At 48.8% G+C, this 20,979-nt stretch overlaps 1 protein-coding gene across 3 annotated transcripts in view; it reads right to left on the minus strand.

The window, feature by feature from the left end:
* gpr180 (G protein-coupled receptor 180) overlaps positions 1–20,979 on the minus strand; it is a 227,780-nt gene that overhangs the window by 23,822 nt on the left and 182,979 nt on the right. Inside the window, exons 7-8 of one of the 3 annotated variants that reach the window (XR_005463122.1) lie at positions 6,713–6,904; positions 3,908–4,070 (exon numbers count right to left, since the gene is read on the minus strand). Coding sequence is in view for 2 of the 3 variants with exons in the window: in XM_038817740.1 (XP_038673668.1) it covers positions 4,855–4,905; positions 6,713–6,904 (243 nt within the window). In the remaining variant the exon portion in view is untranslated. Of the gene's footprint in view, positions 1–3,907; positions 4,071–4,429; positions 4,906–6,712; positions 6,905–20,979 lie in introns of those variants that run through there. The other 2 variants (XM_038817740.1, XM_038817739.1) reach the window with 2 other exon arrangements.

Raw genomic sequence — 20,979 nt, forward strand, 5'->3', positions numbered from 1 at the left:
GCATAAGTTAAATTTGGCCAGGGTGGTGGAGCAAATGAAGGGAGAGTTTCGGAGATGGGATGCACTCCCGCTGTCGCTGGCAGGGAGGGTACAGACTGTAAAGATGACAATCCTCCCTCGATTTTTGTTTATTTTTCAGTGCCTCCCGATCTTTATCCCACAGTCCTTCTTCAAAAGAGTTAACGGGCTGATCATGAGCTTTGTCTGGGCGGGAAAGTATCCGCGGGTGAAGAAGGCGATGTTGGAGAGGAACCGCAGAGAGGGAGGGCTGGCTTTGCCGAGTCTGGTCAATTATTACTGGGCGGCCAACATCGCTATGATAAGGAAGTGGATGGTGGGTACGGGGTCTATTTGGGAGCGGGTGGAGGCGGCTTCGTGCAGGGGCTCCAGTTTGGAAGCCCTGGTCACGGCTCCTCTACCGCTGCCGCCGGCCAAGTACACCACCAGCCCGGTAGTGGTGGCGACCCTGCGGATATGGGGCCAGTGGAGGAGGCATGTGGGGGAGATGGGGGCGTCTGTCTGGGCGCCAATCTGCGACAACCATCGGTTTGCCCCCGGCAGTATGGATGGGGGGTTCCGAGTATGGCGGCGAGCAGGGGCGGGAAGGGTGGGTGATATGTTCCTGGAAGGGAGCTTCGTGAGTTTGAGGAGCTTGGAGGAGAAATTTGGGTTGGTAAGGGGAAATGATTTTAGATACTTACAGTTGCGGGACTTTGTTCGTAGGCAGGTCCCATCTTTCCCGCGCCTCCCGCCAATGGGGATCCTCGACAGAATAGTCTCTAGGAGGGAAGAAGGGGAGGGCAGAGTCTCGGGTATATATAAGGTGCTCATGAGGGAGGAAGGGTCCCAGACAGAGGAACTGAAATTTAAATGGGAGGAGGAGATAGGCGGGGAAATGGAGGATGGGCTGTGGGCAGAGGCCCTGAGTAGGGTAAACTCGACCGCGACATGTGCTAGGCTCGGGCTGATCCAATTTAAGGTCGTTCACCGGGCCCATATGACGGTGGCTCGGATGAGCAAATTTTTCGGGATAGAGGACAAATGCGCTAGGTGCGCGGGAGGACCAGCGAACCATGTTCACATGATTTGGGCATGCCCTGAGCTGAGGGGGTACTGGGAGGGATTTGCGGGGGTCATGTCCCAGGTGCTAAAAACAAGGGTGGTGATGAGTCCAGGGGTGGCAATTTTTGGGGTTTCGGAAGACCCGGGCGTCCAGGGGGAGAAAGAGGCCGATGTGCTGGCCTTTGCTTCCCTGATAGCCCGGCGACGAATATTATTGGCGTGGAGGGACTCAAAGCCCCCGAAGACTGAGTGGTGGCTTGCGGACATGTCGAGTTTCCTGGGGATGGAAAAAATTAAGTTCGCCTTGAGGGGATCTGTGCAGGGGTTCACCCGGAGGTGGCAACCATTTATTGACTTCTTTGCGGGAGAGTGAGCGTCAGCAGGGGGGTGGGGGGTAGAGTAGAGTAGGAGGGAAAATATGGCGGGTAGTACCGGTGGGAGGGGAGCGGGCTTGTGCAATATGTTACGATGGAAGTATTGAAAGTACGTGGATGTTTACACATTTTTGCCTTTTTTGCTTTATTTCTGATGATGTCTGTAACTGTTTATAAAGCCAAAAACTACCTCAATAAAATTGTTTATTAAAAAAAAAAGAAAGAGTACAGAAATGATTGCAGAAAGGAGTGAGGAACTTCCGTTGTGAAAAAGACTGGAGATGTTAGGATGTTTTTTCTTGGAGAAAAGGCAATGAGAGGAGATTTGATACCCTTCTTAAATAACGGTACAACATTGGCTAACCTAGGGCAGCACGGTAGCACAGTGGTTAGCACAGTTGTTTCACAGCTCCGAGGTCCCAGGTTCAATTCCCGGCTTGGCTCTCTGTCTGTGCGAAGTTTGCACGTTTTCCCCGTGACTGCGTGGGTTTCCTCTGGGTGCTCCGGTTTCCTCCCACAGTCCAAAGATGTGCAGGTTAGGTGGATTGCCCTTCATGTCCAAAAAGAAAAGGTTAGGTGAGGTTACGGGGATAGGGTGGAGGTTTGGGCTTAGGTAGGGTGCTCGTTCCAAAGGCCGGTGCAAACCCGTTGTGCCGCATGGCCTCCTTCTGCACTGTAAATTCTATTTTATGAATCCTCTAGGATCTCACCTGTGGCCAACCAGAACACAAAGATTTCTGTCAGAGATCCAGCGGTTTCATATTTTGTCTCCCCCAATAATCTGATACAGAGGGACATAGTTAAGCTGCAGAGCTGGGCTGAGAGGTGGCAGATGGAATTTAATGCGGAAAAGTGTGAGGTGGTTCACTTTGGAAGGAGTAACAGGAATGCAGAGTACTGGGCTAATGGCAAGATTCTTGGTAGTGTAGATGAACAGAGAGATCTCGGCATCCAGGTACATAAATCCCTGAAAGTTGCCACCCAGGTTAATAGGGCTGTTAAGAAGGCATATGGTGTGCTAGCCTTTATCAGCAGGGGGATTGAGTTTCGGAGCCACAAGGTCATGCTGCAGCTGTACATAACTCTGGTGCGGCCGCACCTGGAGTACTGCGTGCAGTTCTGGTCACCACATTATAGGAAGGATGTTGCCTGGTATGGAGGGAAGGTCTTACGAGGAAAGGCTCAGGGACTTGAGGTTGTTTTCGTTAGAGAGGAGAAGGCTAAGAGGTGACTTAATAGAGACATATAAGATGGTCAGAGGGTTAGATAGGGTGGACAGTGAGAGTCTTTTTCCTTGGATGGTGATGACCAACACGAGGGGACATAGCTTTAAATTGAGGGGTGATAGATATAGGACAGATGTCAGAGGCAGTTTCTTTACTCAGAGAGTAGTAGGGGTGTGGAACGCCCTGCCTGCAACAGTAGTAGACTCGCCAACTTTAAGGGCATTTAAGTGGTCACTGGATAGACATATGGATGAAAATGGAATAGTATAGGTCAGATAGGCTTCAGATGGTTTCACAGGTCGGCGCAACATCGAGGGCCGAAGGGCCCGTACTGCGCTGTAGTGTTCTATCTAGCCCTGGGGATTTGTCTACCTTGATGCTTTTAACACACCTAACATTTTCTGCCTTGAAATAACGACCTGTTCTAACGTGTGAAGCAGCAATACCTGGGAATATATTGTTGTTCCGTAATTGTCACTGGGTCAAAATCCTGGAAATCTTTCCCGAACAGCACTGTGGATGTACCTCCGGGACTGCAGCAGTTCAAGAAGGCAGCTCACCACCACCTTCTGAAGGGCAACTAGGGATGGGCAATAAATGCTGGTCTAGCCAGTGACACCCACAGCCCATAAATTAATTATTTAAAAATCTTGGGATCAGACACAGATCAATTCTATCATTCTCTACATGATTTCCTGAGGCATATTCCAAATGGCAAGAAATTATTAATCTGCGATTCATGGCCAACAAGCCTCAGTCATCATCGGGTGGGCAAGTTAAAAGACAACGTGTAATGGCTTGAGCTAAACTATGCATCATCAATGCTTTTTTTCAGGGCAAACGTTGCCACAAGGTACTATAGTGTCATCAAGATCTAGGACGGGTTGCCCCCCCCCCCCCCCAAACCGGCAACAGGACCCTCTGTTCTGGCAGCCGACCAATGGGGGAAATTGTGGGCACCCCACCAAGGTTGGAAAACCTGCGGACACGAGTGCACTGCCAGCAAAGTGGAGGATCTCGCTGACGGAGAATCCCGCCCCTGGTCACTGGCACAAACCTGACCTTATTATCAGTAAAAGACCTGGTCTGCTCAGCTTTCTCCACAACCACAACAGTGCAGGTTGTGACACTGGACACTCCCTTATCAGCACCAAAGTGAAGGTGCAACCCCAAAAGTTTCACAGCTCCCAATACTGCGGCCCACTATATATCAACATCTTTAGCACAAGAAATTATGGTAAATACCTGCACTTTGCATTGGCATTCGAATGGCTGCTTCCCACTAAAGGCTTATCATGAAATTCCAATGCTGATATTGATGAAGCTTGCAAGTCGCTGAGTTCAATCATTTATGACACAGCAGCAAAATTTCGTAAAAACGGAATCCACAAAAAGACTGGTTTGAGACCTATTCACAAGGATGACGTTTGTCATTGAAGCATAAAGCAAGTCTACTTGATGCACAACAGAAACCCAAAAGGCAGAACACTGCATGGCTTGGAAAATAGCCAAGGCAGTCTTGCAAAAGACAGGAAGATTACTGCGTAAATAAACACTGGATTAACTTGCGTCAAGAAATTCAACCTGCCTATGACATTGGAAATCTATATACTACTTTAAGGGCCTTTCCTGTTGGTTCCTTTATTTCTCCTTTCTTTATTTTTGCTGTTATCATTTTGATCCATTGATATTTAATGGACATATATTTTTAAGGCAAGCAAGGGAAGTGAGGAACTCAAAAATGACAAAAGAGAACACTGTGCTTGCCTTAGGAAGGAAGTCAGACTTTTCTGTACCCGAAAGATTGGTGCGACTTGGTTCGATTGGTTGACTGGTGGCCAATGAATTGGCCAAAAGGCCAATGGTGAGTAACATTAGGGACCGTCCTATGAGCCCTATATAATCCGATGAGTCTCGTTGATCCACGCGTTCTCTGTCTAAAGGCAGGGCCTTCAGTCGTTGTTTGCTGATGCTTCATCCTGAGAAGCTTTTGTTGGTAGTTTTTGACAATGGATTGCCATTGTCTTCCATTTTCTGGGGCAAGACGAAGAGGCAGAACGGGAATGGAACCCAAACGGTTGGCATTATTCTGAGCCACGTGCAAGCCATCTAGCAAACTGATAAAACCAGACTTCCAATCCCCCTCCAGCCTCGAAGGATCCCAAAAGAGAAATTCATGGCCACGGTAACCGTCACAGACCTGTCAGCACCATCCTTGCCCTGCTCTGAGGTTGCTTGTATGCCTGCAAAACGAAGCAGATTTCTGTGAGCACCTGCTTTGTAAAATGATGACGTCCTGGATTAGACTATTGTAAGAGAAATGCTTCGGAGGTGGATAAAACCTCATGCTGATAACAGAAAAGGTATATAGAGAAATAATTCTCTACATTTATTTGATTTAGGTGACAATATGATTTTAATACTATTTTAATATTTTTAGTAAATATCTAATTAATTTTTGCCTCTGCCTTATTTTTTTCAATTCATTTTATTACTTTGAGAACAGTTTTAAGATACCGATCATCATAGCTACAATGTTTCTTTTCCCAACCGCAGAACTTGAACGTTGGTGTCAACTCACCCACGCTGCCCGGCTGTTGACCGTCTTACAACACTGGAGGGCAGTCCTCCTGGTCACACTCCTCGAGTTTACGGCCACTGCCACCTCATCCCTGTGGTTGACTCTCCGGGACCCCCGGGGAAACAGGACATCCCTCCTGGCCTCCACTGCATTGAGGAGCCTCTCCAGGTCTCCATTGCTGAATCTTGGGGCCTGTCTTCTTTGGATTGTGGGTGGAAACTGGAACACCCGGCGGAAACCCACGCAGACACGGGGAGAAAGTACAAACTCCACACAGATGTCATTCGAGGCTGAGCTTGAACACGGGTCCCTGGAGCTGTGAGGCAGCAATGCTAACCACTATGCCACCGTGCCGCCCTACTTAGAAATCTTTCCGGAGAATCGCGCCTTTATACTTTTAATGCTGCAAAGCTCAGGATTTAGATAAATAATTATCACTGCTTGAACCCATCTAGTAGGTTCATAAATCCAAGTACTGATGGTTGAACTATTGTTGGACTGTATCCTTCATGTGCTTTATCTTTTTCGTACATTATGGGCAAAGTTTTGTCTGAATTAAGGCAACACACAGTGAGGATGTATGAAGATATATTTTCTCCAGGACTGACTAGCAGTTTACAAATATTCAAACATCATTACAGCGTAAGATAGAGTCACCTTATACCACCCCTCTTTTTTCCTTCTTTCTTTCCTTTTATATTGTCTTCTTTCAGCAGACATCAACATAACATTTTGGCAGAAATCACTGCCAGTTTGTGTATTTTCTTTATGTGAAAAATGAAAATCGCTTATTGTCACGAGTAGGCTTCAAATGAAGTTACTGTGAAAAGCCCCTAGTCGCCACATTCCAGCGCCTGCGCGGGGAGGCTGTTGACTGAGGAAATGGAATTACTGCAAATCACACATGTACATCAGAATCTGATTCTCTGATACATACCGCCGAAGATAGACTTGGAATGGTAAAGAAGTCTGCAAAGGTTTGACTTGTTACTTATAGCCACGGCACCAGTATATGTGGGAGTGATTGACTCTGATTTTACATTTCTTCCTTGCTGAGATTGACTTTGTCCTGTCTAATATGGGTAGAAATCCATGTTTTTAAGGATGCCCTAAATTTGAAAGTGCTGCTCCCCTCCTAACTGACACTCCTTCATACATAGTTGACAAGTAGTGCCATTATCAGGGAGGCAAAGGTTCCATCCGCAAGTTCCTCTAGATTAAATGTGCTTAAAATCGATCTGGATAACATTACTACTCAAATCAGTAATTGAATTATAATTATCAATGTTAATCTGAGTAAATTAGGAACTATGGCATGCATTGAATTAATCTAACATCATTGTTAATGCTTTCCTCACAGGTGCATGATTTATTTCCATTGGCCACAGAATCCTCCAATTGACCTAATTCAAATAGAATATGAGATTAACAATTTAGCTCAGATGCTGATCATAAAAACTCATACCTACCTTAGCAAAGCTGATGTAGAAATCTCTCTTAAGTGCACTTCTTTCCATGGTAATGATCTGGTAAAGACTAGAGGCTAAGAGCAGGGCCAGACACACCCGTAAAACAATGAGCAGGAGAGCTGCCGTGCTCTGATGTGCATGGTAGCTATGGTGATCAGTATCTTCAAACTGTTCCCAAAGCAATAAAATACCCTGCAAAAATAAGGCAGAGGCAAAAATTAAACAGATATTTACTGAAAATATTAAGAAAGAAAAACCAAGTGCTATATTTAGAGTCACAGAGTCATACTGCACAGAAAAGGCCCTTCGGCCATCACGTCTGTGCTGGTCAAAAACACACACCAAACTATTCTAATCCCATTTCCCATTGCCTTGTATGCCTTGGGATGTGCACATCTAAATACTTCTTAAATGATATGAGGGTCTCTGCCTCCACCACCCTTTCAGGCAGCGAGTTCCACAGTCCCATCACCCTCTAGGTAAAATAATTTTTCCTCATCCCCTACAAACCTCCTGCCCCTTACATCAAATCTATGCCCCCTGGTCTTTGCCTCCTCCACCAAGGAGAAAAGCATCTTCCTGTCTACTCTATCTATGCTCCTCATAATTTTATACATCTGAATCATGTTTCCTCTGCTCCAAGGAAAACAATCCAAGTCTATCCAATCTCTCTTCATAACCAAAACTCACCAGCCCAGACAACATCCAGGTGAATGTCCTCTGGACCCTTTCAAATGTTATCACATCCCTCCTATAATGTGGATTCCAGAATTGCACACAGTACTCTAGCTGTGGCCTAACCAACATTTTATGCAGTTCCAGCATAACCTCATTGCTGGTTTAGCACCGTGGGCTAAACAGCTGGCTTGTAATGCAGAACAAGGCCAGCAGCACAGGTTCAATTCCCCTACCGGCTTCACCGAACAGGCGCTGGAATGTGACGACTAGGGGCTTTTCACAGTAACTTAATTGAAGCCTACTTGTGACAATAAGCGATTATTATTATTGCTCTTAAACTCTATACCTTGGCTAAGAAAGGCACTATACCATTTTCCTTCTTAACCACTGTATTCACCTGCCTTGCTACCTTAAGGGACAGGTGTACATGCACACCAAGGTGCTTCTGATCCTCGGTGCTTCCCAAGGTCCTGCCGTTTATCATGTATTCCCATGCCTTGTAAGTCCTGCCCAAGTGTGTTATCGCACACTTATCCGGATTGAATTCCATTTGCCACTGATCAGCCCATCTGACCAGCCCGTTTTACTCCCCCTGTAATCTAAGGTTATCCTCCTCACTATTTACCACCCCACCAATTTTCGTATCATCCACAACCTTACTGATCAACCCTCCTCCTACATCCATGTCTAAATCATTTATATAAATCACAAACAGCAAGGGCCCCAACACTGATCCCTGCGGGACCCCACTGAACACAGGCTTCCAGTCAGAAAAACACCCCTCGACCATCACCCTCTGCTTCCTCCCACTCAGCCAGTTCTGGATCCAATTTGCCAAATTTCCTTGGATCCCATGAGCTCTTACCTTCACTATCAGGTCTCCCATGTAGGACCTTATCAAAAGCCTTGCTGAAGTCCAAGTAATGTACTCCAAAAGCATTTCCCCCCCTTCGAAAAATTCAATCAAGTTGGTCAGACATGACCTCCCCTTAATAAATGAATGCTGACTGTTCTTGATTAATCCCTGCCTCTCCAAATGCAGATTAATTCTGTCTCTCAGAATTGCTTCCAATAGTTTCCCCACCACTGAGGTTAGACTGACAGGCCTGTAGTGTCCTGGTTTATCCCATCCTCCGTTCTTGAATAATGATACCACACATAATAATAATCTTTTATTAGTGTCACAAGTAGGCTTACATTAATGCTGCAATGAAGTTGCTGTGAAAATCTCCCAGACACCACACTCCAGCTCGGTACACTCAGGGAGAATTCCGAATGTCCAATTCACTTAACAAGCACGTCTTTCGGTACTTGTGGGAGGAAACCAGAGCCCAGAAGAAATCCACCCAGACACAGAAAGAATGTGCAGACTCCGCACAGACAATGACCCAAGCCGGGAATCAAACCCAGGTCCCTGGCGCTGTGAAACAAAAGTGCTAACCACTGTGCTACCGTGCACATTGGCCATCCTCCAGTCCTCTGCGGCCAGAGAGGTACTGAAAATTATTGCCAGAGCTTCTGCTATTTCCTCCCTTGCCTCAAGCAACAACCTGGGATACATTTGTCTACTTTTAAGCCTGCCAGACCACTCAGAACAGGGTGAGTAACTCAGGAAACCGAGGTGAAAAGGCTGGAGATGACCCAGAGGAGCCTAAGAGGGAAAGTGTAAGACCAGGAACGGCAGAATGTTAAAATAGTGGGTCTGCCAGAGGGGATGGAGGGCAGAGACCCAACAGGCTATGCCACCCAAATGCTGGGCAAGCTCGTGAGAAGAGAGAAATTCCCAAACCCCCCATAAATCGACAGGGCGGACAGGTCGCTCCGAGCCAGGCCCAAAGCCGGGGAGCAGCCCAGAGCGATTATCATGAAGCTGCACAGGTTCCAAGACAGGGAAAAAAATCCTAAAGTGGGTCCGGCAGACAAAATCGAGCACAAGGGAAGGGAAGATCATAAGGGTGTACCAGGACATTGGGGCGGACCTGGCCAAAAGAAGGGCTGCATTCAACAGAGCCAAATCAGAACTCCACAAAAGTAATGTGAAATTTGGGATGCTATTCCCGGCCAAACTCTGGGTAATATTTGAGGGGAAGGAGCTGTTTTTTTAAACACCCCAGCGGCAGCGGAGGAGTTTGTTAAGAGCGAACAAACTGGGGGAGTGACAGCTGCAACGGCCATCATGAAAGTGACGGGGATGGAAAAGAAAGGAAGAATCGGAACAAAGAGTAGAGGGCAGGCCGCAGAGACAATACGATCACGAACAGTACACGCGTGTTTGGTGCACTGTGCGGGACTGTGCTAACTCGTTCCCGGGCTCGTTCCATCGCTCAATGCAATGGGGGGGAGCGAAGCAAGGTGAATGAGGGTGAGAAAGGCTGACAGGAGGGCGAGACAAGGGCTAGCAAAAGGAAGGTAAAACAGGACCAGAGCAGGGCCAGTACTGGGAGGAGGGGCCACCGTGCTAGTGAGGAGGGCAAAACGGGAGGGCAGGAAGAAAGGAGGGCCGCAGTACGCTTCTCAAGGGAGAGGGAGCGCCTGGCAAAAGAGAGGGGGGGCAGGGTAGAAGAGGGGGAAGAACACAGAGGGTGGACAGAGGAACAGGGACTAAGCGGGGGGGGGGGGGGGGGTGAAAGAGGAGTCTGGGGGAGAGCGCGGAACAAAAGAGAAGCAAAGAGAAGGGTGGGGTAGATAAGCAGCACAAACACAGGCCTCAGCAGGCATGGTGCAGGGCGAGGAACCAAGATGGTGCCATATAGGTGGTGGCCATGTTGGGTGCCCCCGGACAAAAGAAAACCCCGGCGTGCTGGGGCCCAACCTCATGGCGAGAGCGGCCATTTTGGACAGTCCCCTAAAGAAGGGAAACCTCGGAGTGCAGGGGCGTGTCCACCAGGTAAGTATGGATGACCCCGCAAGACTGGGGGGGACGGCCAAAAACCCCCCTGCCAGGATTGTTACCTGGAACGTAAGGGGACTCCAACGGTCCGGTGAAAAGATCCAGAGTCTTCACTTAAGAAGCCTAAAAGCAGACATAATGTACCTACAAGAGACGCACCTGTGGGAGAAGGACCGACTGCTGGTAAGAAAGGGCTGGGTGGGACAGACATACTACTGTACTCATGCTGCGGGATGAGGGCTAGGGGGTAGCAATATTAATTAGCAAGAGGACGAGGTTTACGGAAACCAAGAAAGTTATGGACCCAGGGGGACGGTACGTCATGGTCAGCGGTGTCCTGGAAGGGGCACCGGTCGTACTGGTAAATGTGTACGCTCCCAACTGGGACGACACAGAATTCATAAAGAAAACCATGGAAGAAATCCCTGACCTTGACACACACCGACTGATCATGGGGGGGGGGGATTTAAACTGTGTACAGGACCCACTGACCGACCGATCAAACCCCAGAGCAGGGAAAAAGATAGGTATGGCGAGGGAACTAGGAGCATTTATGGAGCAGATGGGAGCGGTGGATCCATGGAGGTTCCTGCACCCGGGAGAGAAGAAATTTTCATACTTCTCACAAGTACACAAGGTATACACCCGTATCGACATCTTTGCAGTGGGGAAATCGGTGCTTCCAGTGATCATGGGAACGGAATAGTCTGCGATTGTCATCTCTGACCACGCTGCACACTATATGGATGTGAGGTTGGAGACAGGCTGGGACCAGCGCCCAACATGGAGGCTGGAGATGGCCCTGCTGGCCGACAAGACCTTCTGTCAGAAAACAACGCGGGCCATAAGCGACTACGTTAGTAACAACCAAAACAGGGAGGTCTCACCCTCCACGTTCTGGGAGGCACTGAAGGCCGTGATTAGAGGAGAGATCATAGCCTACAAGGCAAGCAGAGATAGGGAAGAGAGGGTGGCCAGGCAACAACTGGTGGACTCCATCCTGGAAGTCGACAGAAAATACTCCCAAGGCCCTGACTGTTGAGCAGCTGGCGGAGAAAAAAAGCTGCAAATGGACTTTAACCTGCTATCCACCAGGAAAGCAGTGTACCAACTTCGCCAGACACGGGGCACCTTCTACAAACACTGAGACAAGGCCGGTCACCTATTGGCTTACCAGCTGAGAAAGCAGGCAGCCACAAGGGAAATAGCGCAAGTAAAGGATAGCAGAGGCAGACTGGTAACAGAACCAAACAAGGTCAATCGGGCATTTGAGACCTTCTTCCGGGGACTGTACACCTCCGAGCCTCACAACGGGGGTGCGGGGATGAAACAGTTTCTAGACGACTGGAACTACCAGTTGTGGGGGGAGAAGGGAGACAGACGGGGGGGGATCTGGAAGCACCAATAGACCTGGGAGAAATCATGGACAGCATCAGCTCCATGCAGGCAGGGAAGGCACCGGGACCCGACGGATTCCCGGCGGACTTCTACTAAAAGTTTGCACCAGTCCTGGCCCAGCACTTAAGGGACATGTTCGCGGACTCTCTGGCAAGGGGCACCCTGCCCCCCCCAGGCTAGCTCAGGCCATCATTTCACTGATACCCAAAAAAGATAAAGACCTGACGGAATGCGGATCATACAGGCCCATTTCACTGCTGAACGTGGATGTTAAAATACTGGCAAAGGTCCTGGCCAAACGGCTGGAGGGCTGTGTACCAGAGGTGTCGCAGAGGACCAAACGGGCTTTGTCAAGGGTAGGCAGCTCACAGCGAACATCAGGCGGCTGCTGAACGTAATAATGACCCCCTCCAGGGAGAGAACACCAGAGGTGATCATCTCCCTGGATGCAGAAAAGGCCTTCGAATGGAGCTACCTCCTCGAGGTACTGGAACGGCTTGGGATCGGAGCAGGGTTCACCGCCTGGGTGAGGCTCCTGCACAACACTCACAAAGCGAGCTTCTGAACTAACACCACCAGCTCTAAATACTTCCACAAGTTGGTCATGGGGGGGGGGAATTCGACACAGTCATTGACCCAGGGCTAGACGGGTCGAGCTCAAGAACAGGCAGGGTGCCAGCAATGGCAAAAGAGCTAAAGGGGTTTATGGAGCAGATGGGGGAGGGGGGGTGGACCCATGGAGATTTGGGTGGCCAAGAGTGAAGGAGTTCTCCTTCTACTCACATGTGCATGAAGTGTACCCCCGGATTGACTTTTTAAAATCTTGAACAGAGCTTTACTGACAGGGGTAGCGGACACCGAGTATTCAACGATCACGATCTCGGATCATACCCCGCACTGGGTTGACCTACAGGTGAGCAAGGGGGGTGGCCACGCCAGCACTGGAGTTTGGATGTCGTACTTTTAGCGGATGAGGCGATGTGTGGGCGGGTGAGGAGAAGAGGTTAGAGGCTGGTTTAGCACAGGGCTAAATAGCTGGCTTTTAAAGCAGACCAAAGCAGGCCAGCAGCGCTGGGTTCAATTCCCGTACCAGCCTCCCTGAACAGGTGCTGGAATGTGGCAACTAGGGGCTTTTCACATTAACTTCATTTGAAGCCTACTTGTGACAATAAGCGATTTTCATTTAATTTCAAATGTATCCAGAACTAGCTGGAAGTTAATGATACGGGGGAAGTCTTGGCTGGTTAATGGTCTGGGAGGCACTGAAGGCGGTGATTAGAGGGGAGCTGATCTCGATACGGGCCCACAGGGAGAAGGCATCAGAGCAGAGACGGGTCGACAGGAGTTATGCAGGGACCCCAGAGGCAGGGCTTTTAAGGGAACGGCGGAGGCTACAGCGGAATTTGGCTTGTTAATTACAGGGAAGGTGGTGGAGCAACTGAGGAAGGCGAGGGGGGCAATATATGAATATGGAGAGAAGGCCACCACAATGTTTGCGCAGCAGCTCAGAAAGAGGGAGGCAGCCAAGGAGATTGTGGAAATAAGAGACAGGGATGGGAACCTGGTCGGCGATTCAGCAAGGGTTAATAAGGCGTTTAATGAGTTTTACAGCAGGTTGTATGAGTCGGAGCCCCCAGCTGGGCCAGAGGGGATGAGGCAATTCTTAGGAGGGCTGAAGTTCCCGAAAGTGGACGAAGGGTTGGGAGAAGGGCTGGGGGCCCTGATCAGGTTGGAAGAAATAGCAGAAGGGCTCAAGGCCACACAGTCAGGTAAAACCCTGGGACCGGATGGGTACTCCGTGGAGTTTTATAAAAAGTTATTTGGGATACTGGGGTTGCTGCTGATGAGGACATTTAATGAGGCAAGGGAGAGAGGGGGGCTGCCCCGACGATGTCACAGGCTACAATCTCATTGATCCTGAAGCGGGATAAGGACCGTGAGTTATGCGGGTCCTACAGACCGACCTCCCTACTAAATGTCGATGCCAAACTGGTGGCCAAAATCTTGTCCTCTAGGATTGAAGACTGCGCTCCGGGCGTGATTGCGGAGGACCTGACGGAATTCGTTAAGGGTAGGCAGTTGGCGACCAACGTTAGAAGGTTGCTGAATGTGATTATGATGCCCCCCAGAGGGTAGGGATGTGGAGGTAGAAGTCGCAATGGACGCAGAGAAGACATTTGAGCGGGTGGAATGGACCTATCTGAGAGAGGTACTGGGGCGGTTTGGATTTGGACGGGGCTTCATCGACTGGGTTAAACTGCTGTATCAGGCTCCCGTGGCGAGTGTACGGACGAACAGGTTGACATCGGGCTATTTTCGGCTGCACCAGGTGACGAGGCAGGGATGGCCCCTCTCCACTCTGCTGTTGTGTTGGCCATAGAACCGCTGGCAATTGCGTTGAGAGCCACAAGAGCCTGGAAGGGGCTGGTCCGGGAGGGGTGCAACACAAAGTCTCGCTATACGCAGATGACCTGCTCCTATATGTTTCGGATCCACTAGAAGGGATGGAAGAAATTATGAGGATTCTGGGGGAATTTGGCCGGTTTTCGGGATATAAATTGAACATGGGGAAAAGTGAGATGTTCGCGATCCAGGCAAGGGGGCAGGAGAGGCGATTGGGGGAGCTGCCATTTAGAGTGGTAGAGGGAAGCTTTCGGTACCTCGGCATCCAGGTGGCACGGGAATGGCAATGGCTACACAAGTTAAATCTAGACCAAATGATTTCCGAAGGTGGGACATGCTCCCGTTATCACTGGCTAGGAGGGTACAGACAATGAAAATGATGGTCCTTGGAGATTCATGTTTGTGTTTCAGTGTCTCCCTACCTTTATTCCACGGACCTTCTTTAAAACGGGTCAATAAGGTGATCTCTGGCTTTGTATGGGCGGGTAAGATCCAGCGAGTAAAAAGGGGGATGCTGGGTGGGGGGGGGGGGGGGGGGGGGGGGCAGGCTGGCGCTGCCGAACTTTAGTAATTATTATTGGGCGGCGAATATATAGCCATGATTAGCAAGTGGGTGGTGGTGGTGATTGGGGGGGGGGGGGGGGGGGGGGGGGAAATGTGGGAGCGAGTAGAGGCGGCATCATGCAGTCCTGAGAGTCTGGGGGTAATGGAGGAAATATGTGGGAGCAGAGGGAGCATCAGTCTGGTCTCCAATCTGCAATGATCACCGGTTTGCCCTGGGGTGGCTAGATGGAGGGTTCCAGAGATGACAAAGAGCAGGGATCGAGAGGATGGGAGATCTCTTTATAGAGGGAGGCTTTCCCAGCCTGAGGGAGTTGGAGGCGAAATTCGAACTGGCGGGTGGAAATTAATTTAGGTACTTGCAGGCGCGAGATTTCCTGCGCAGGCAGGTCTCAACCTTCCCACTCATACCACTGTCATGAGAATGTCACTTTAAGCTTTTTAGTTTCACTTTGAGAAAAGCTTGGGTGTGTCTGTGTTATTTTGGTTTTGTTTCAGTGTTGGAGCTGCAGTCAGCCACAGAAGGTGTAATATTGTTCCCTCTGCCATGTAAAGACTATCTCTTGATCATTTGGTGAATTCAGAGTGATAACTGTTCTCAGTAGTGAATTTAAACCTGATGTGCTTCTGTTCAAAGTTTTTTAAAAAGTCTTATGGGTGTTAAAAGGAAAGCTTAAGGATTACTTAGTGTTGTATTCTTTGGCGGTTGTATTTGAATTAATGGTTGCTAAGATGTTCACTGTATGTTTTAATAAGGTTAACTTGAGTTCATAGAATAAACATTGTTTTGCTTTAAAAAATACATTTCGATTTCTGCTGTACCACATCTACAGAGTGGGCCATGTGCTCCCCATACCACAATCGAGTAAAAGTTGTGAGTCCGGTGAGCTCCATGATACACTTTGGGGTTCTCTAAACCCTGGCCCATAACACCACCAAGGGGGGATACAGGACAGGGTAGTTTCCAGAATGCTCCTTTCATTTCATTTCCTATGTTTCCACAAAGAGCGAGAAAGGAGCCCGGAGTTTACAGAGACTGCAGCTGACAGGGAGCAGAGTCGGAGGCCAGAGTTCCAGTTGGTCCACAGTGCAGCTTTATTCTGTAAGGTAAGAGGAGATGGAGGCTAGGGCAGTTGCATGCTCCTCCTGTGGGATGTGGGTGGTGAGGGATACCACCAGTGGCCCTGCTGACTTTACCTGCGGGAAGTGCACCCAACTCCAGCTCCTCAGAGACCGTGTTAGGGAACTGGAGCTGGATGAACTTCGGGTCATCCGGGAGGCAGAGGGGGTAATAGACAAGAATTACAGGGACGTTACCACACACAAGGTACAGGACAAGAGTAGCTGGGTTCCAGTCAGGGGAAAGAAAACAAATGGGCAGGCAGTGCAGGGATCCCTCGTGGTCGTTCCCCTTCAAAACAAGTATACAGTTTTGGATGCTGTTGGGGGGTTGACCTACCGGGGGAAGGCCCTAGCGGCCAGGTCTCTGGCACTGAGTCTGGCTCTAGGGCTCAGAAGGGAAGGGGGGAGAATAGAAAGGCAATAGTGATATGAGACTCAATGGTTAGGGGAATAGATAGGGGATTCTGTGGTCGCGAACGAGACTGCCGGAAGGTATGTTGCTTCCTGGGTGCCAGGGATGTCTCTGATCTTGTCTTCAGGATCCTTAAGCTGGAGGGTGAGCAGCCAGAAGTCATGGTGCACATTGGTACCAACGACTTAGGTAGGAAAAGGGGTGTGGATGTAATAAACGAGTTTAGGGAGTTAGGCTGGAAGTTAAAAGCCAGGACAGATAGAGGTGTCACCTCTGGTTTGTTGCCGGTACCACATGATAGCGAGGCTAGGAATAGGGAGAGAGTGCAGTTGAACATGTGGCTGCAGGAATGGTGTAGGAGGGAGGGCTTCAGGTATTTGGATAATTGGAGCACATTCTGTGGAAGGATGGGTTGCATCCAATCCAAAGGGGCACCGATATCCTGGGAGGGAGGTTTTCTAATTGCATTGTTAATTAGAAATAGTATAACAGCTGCAGACAGGCAGTTCGAGGAGGATCTGCCTACTGAGGTAGTATGGGTAAAGTCAGAAACCAGAAAGGAGCAGTCACCTTGTTGGGAGTTTTCTATAGGCCCCCTAATAGCAGCAGAGATGTGGAGGAACAGATTGGGAAACAGATTTTAGAAAGGTGCAGAAGTCACAGGATAGTAGACAGGGGTGACTTCAACTTCCCAAATATTGAATGGAAACTCTTTAGATCAAATAGTTTGGACGGGGTGGTGTTTGTGCAGTGTGGCCAGGAAGCTTTTCTAACACAGTATGTAGATTGTCCGACCAGAGGGGAGGCCATATTGGATTTGGTACTTGGTAATGAACCAGGGCAAGTGATAGATTTGTTAGTGGGGGAGCATTTTGGAGATAGTGTCCACAATTCTGTGACTTTCACTTTAGTAATGGAGAGGGATAGGTGCGTGCAACAGGGCAAGGTTTACAATTCGGGGAATGGTAAATGTTGTCAGACGAGAACTGACTATGGGAACATAGGCTGTCAGGGAACGACATAATTGAAATGTGGAACTTGTTCAAGGAACAGCTACTACGTGTCCTCGATATGTATGTTCCTGTCAGGCAGGGAAGAGATGGTCGAGTGAGGGAACCATGGTTGACAAGAGAGGTTGAATGTCTTGTTAAGAGGAAGAAGGATACTTACGCAAGGCTGAGGAAACAGGTTCAGATAGGGCGCTGGAGGGATACAAGATAGCCAGGAGGGAACTGAAGAAAGGAATTGGGAGAGCTAAGAGAGGGCATGAAAAATCTTTGGTGGGTAGGATAAGGAAAACCCCAAGGCCGTTTACACATGTGTGAGAAATATGAGAATGATTAGAGCGAGGGTAGGTCCGATCAAGGACAGTAGTGGGAGGTTGTGTATCGAGTCTGAAGAGATAGGAGAGGTCTTGAACGAAAACTTTTCTTCAATATTTACGAATGAGATGGGCCATATTGTTGGAGAGGACAGTGTGAAACAGGCTGGTAAGCTCGAGGAGATACTTGTTCGGAAGGCAGATGTGTTGGGCATTTTGAAAAACTTGAGGATAGACAAGTCCCCCGGCCTGACGGGAAATATCCAAGGATTCAATGGGAAGCAAGAGATGAAATTGCAGAGCCGTTGACAATTATCTTTTCGTCCTTAATGTCAACAGGGGTGGTATAAGGGGATTGGAGAGTGGCGAATGTCGTGCCCCTGTTCAAAAAAGGGAATAGGGATAACCCTGGGAATTACAGGCCAGTTAGTCTTACTTTGGTGGGAGGCAAAGTAATGGAAAGGGTACTGAGGGATAGGATTTCTGAACATCTGGAAAGACACTGCTTGATTAGCTATAGTCAGCACGGATTTGTGTGGGGTAGGTCTTGCCTCACAAGTTTTATTGAATTTTCTGAGGAGGTGACCAAGCACGTGGATGAAGGTAAAGCAGTGGATGTAGTGTACATGTATTTTAGTAAAGCATTTGATAAGGTTGCCCATGGTAGGCTTATGCAGAAAGTAAGGAGGCATAGGATAGTGGCAAATTTGGCCAGTTGGATAACGAACTGGCTAACCGATAGAAGTCAGAGAGTGGTGCTGGATGGCAAATATTCAGCCTGGAGCCCAGTTACCAGTGGTGTACCACAGGGATCAGTTCTGTGTCCTCTGCTGTTTGTGATTTTCATTAATGACTTGGATGAGGGAGTTGAACGGTAGGTCAGTAATTTTGCAGACGATATGAAGATTGGTGATGTTGTGGATAGTGAGGAGGGCTGTTGTCGGCTGCAAAGAGACATAGAAAGGATGCAGAGCTGGGCTGAGAAATGGCAGATGGAGTTTAACCCTGAAAAGTGTGAGGTAGTTCATTTTGGAATACAAGGTTAACGGTAGGGTTCTTGGCAATGTGGAGGATGAGAGGTCTTGGGGTCTCTGTTCATAGATCTTTGAAAGTTGCCACTCAAGTGGATAAAGCTGTGAAGAAGGCCTATGGTGTGCTAGCGTTCATTAGCAGAGGGATTGAGTTTAAGAGCCGTGAGGTGATGATGCAGCTGTACAAAACCTTGGTAAGGCTACATTTGGAGTACTGTGTGCAGTTCTGGTCGCCTCATTTTAGGAAGGATGTGGAAGCTTTGAAAAAGGTGCAAAGGAGATTTACCAGGATGTTGCCTGGAATGGAGAGTAGGTCTTACGAGGAAAGGTTGAGGGTGCTAGGCCTTTTCTCATTAGAACGGAGAAGGATGAGGGGCGACTTGATAGAGGTTTTTAAGATGATCAGGGGAATAAATAGCGTAGACAGTCAGACACTTTTTCCTCGGGTGGAACAAACCATTACAAGGGGACATACATTTAAGGTGAATGATGGAAGATATAGGGGGCATGTCAGAGGTAGGTTCTTTACCCAGAGAGTAGTGGGGGCATGGAATGCACTGCCTGTGGAAGTAGTTGAGTCGGAAACATTTGGGACTTTCAAGTGGCTATTGGATAGGTACATGGATTACGGTAGAATAATGAGGTGTAGATTAATTTATTCTTCATTTAGGACAAAAGTTCGGCACAACATCATGGGCCGAAGAGCCTGTTCTGTGCTTTATTTTTCTATGTTCTATGCAATGTGTGTGGGAGAAGGGAAGCTTTTGGACATTTACAAGGAACTCATGGGGTCAGAGGAAATACAGACCGAGGAGCTACAACACAAATGGGAAGAGGAGTTCGGAGGAGAGAAAGAGGATGTTCTCTGGGCGGATGCATTGAGTAGAGTCAACGTGTCCACAACATGTGCCAGACTCAGCCTGATACAGTTTAAGGTCGTTTACCGGGCTCACGTGACAGTGGCCCAGATAAGCAGGTTTTTTGGGGCAAGGTGTGCGGGAGGACCAGCGAACCATGTCCACATGTTCTGGGTATGCCCGAAGCTTAGGGGATTCTGGCAGGGGTTTGCTGACGTCATGTCCAAGGTGTTAAAAACAAGGGCGGCACCGAGTCCAGAGGTGGCGATTTTCGGAGTGTCGGAAGATCCGGGAATCCAGGAGGAGAAAGAGGCAGACGTTCTGGCCTTTGCCTCCCTGGTAGCCCAGAGACGGATATGATGAACTTGGAGGGACTCAAAGCCTCCGAAGTCAGAGACCTGGTTATCTGACACGGCTAGCTTTCTCTGTCTGGAGAAAATCAAGTTCGCCCTGAGAGGGTTAATGTTAGAGGTGGCAGCCGTTCGTCGACTTCTTTGGGGAAAATTAACCGTCAGCAGAAGGTTGGGGAGGGGTGGGTGAGAAAGCGTTTGACCGGGCAGAATGGGGATAACTGATGGCAGTTCTCGAGTGGTTTGGGATTGGACCAAGATTTGTGGACTGGGTAAAGCTACCATAGAAGGAGCTGAGGGTGAGTGTCCGCACAAATTTTTATTTTTAAAAATATTTTTATTCTCATCCTTTTTCACATTTTCTCCCAAATTTACACCCACCAACAATAAACAATAATCAGCAACAAATATGTCAATCCCCATATCAATAACAACGATCCCATCCTCCCACCAAACCCCAAACATTAGCCCGCATGTTCACATAAACAAATAACAAAAAGGAATCAGGAATCACCCATAGTCACCCTTAATACACACAGCCCCCCGCCCCCAAACCCTCCTACCCATCCCCCCCAACTAATGTTCGATGTTATCCAGTTCTTGAAAGTGCATAATGAATAATGCTCATGAATGGTAGACCCCTCCGTCCTTCCCCTCAGTTCAAACTTAACCTTCTCAAGAATCAAGAATTCCAACAGATCCCCCCGCCACGCCGGGGCATAGGGTGGAGAGGCTGCTCTCCATCCCAACAGGATCCGCCTTTGGGCAATCAACGAGGCGAAAGCTACGATATCTGCCTCTGCCCCGGTTTCCAACCCTGGCTGGTTGGACACCCCGAATATGGACTCCCGGGGACCTGGGTCCAGTTTCACGTGCACCACCTTGGAAATTACCCTAAAAACCGCTTTCGAGTAATCCTCCAGCTTTGGACAGGACCAAAACATATGAACGTGATTAGCGGGGCCCCCCACGCAATGCTCACACACATCTTCTAGTCCTTCAAAGAATTGGCTCATCCTCGCCCTCGTGAGCTGTGCTCTGTATACCACCTTCAGCTGTTTCAGCCCCAACCTCACATACGAGGTGGAGGCATTTAGTCTCTGGAGCACCTCACACCAGAATCCCTCCTCCACAACCACTCCCAACTCTTGCTCCCACTTTGCTTTGATCCCTTCCAGTGGTGCCATCTCTTCCAAAATAGCTCCGTAAACCGCTGGCACTACCCCCTTCTCCAGTCCCCCTGT

Source organism: Scyliorhinus canicula, chromosome 14 (assembly GCF_902713615.1).
Source record: "Scyliorhinus canicula chromosome 14, sScyCan1.1, whole genome shotgun sequence".
NCBI lineage: Eukaryota > Metazoa > Chordata > Chondrichthyes > Carcharhiniformes > Scyliorhinidae > Scyliorhinus > Scyliorhinus canicula.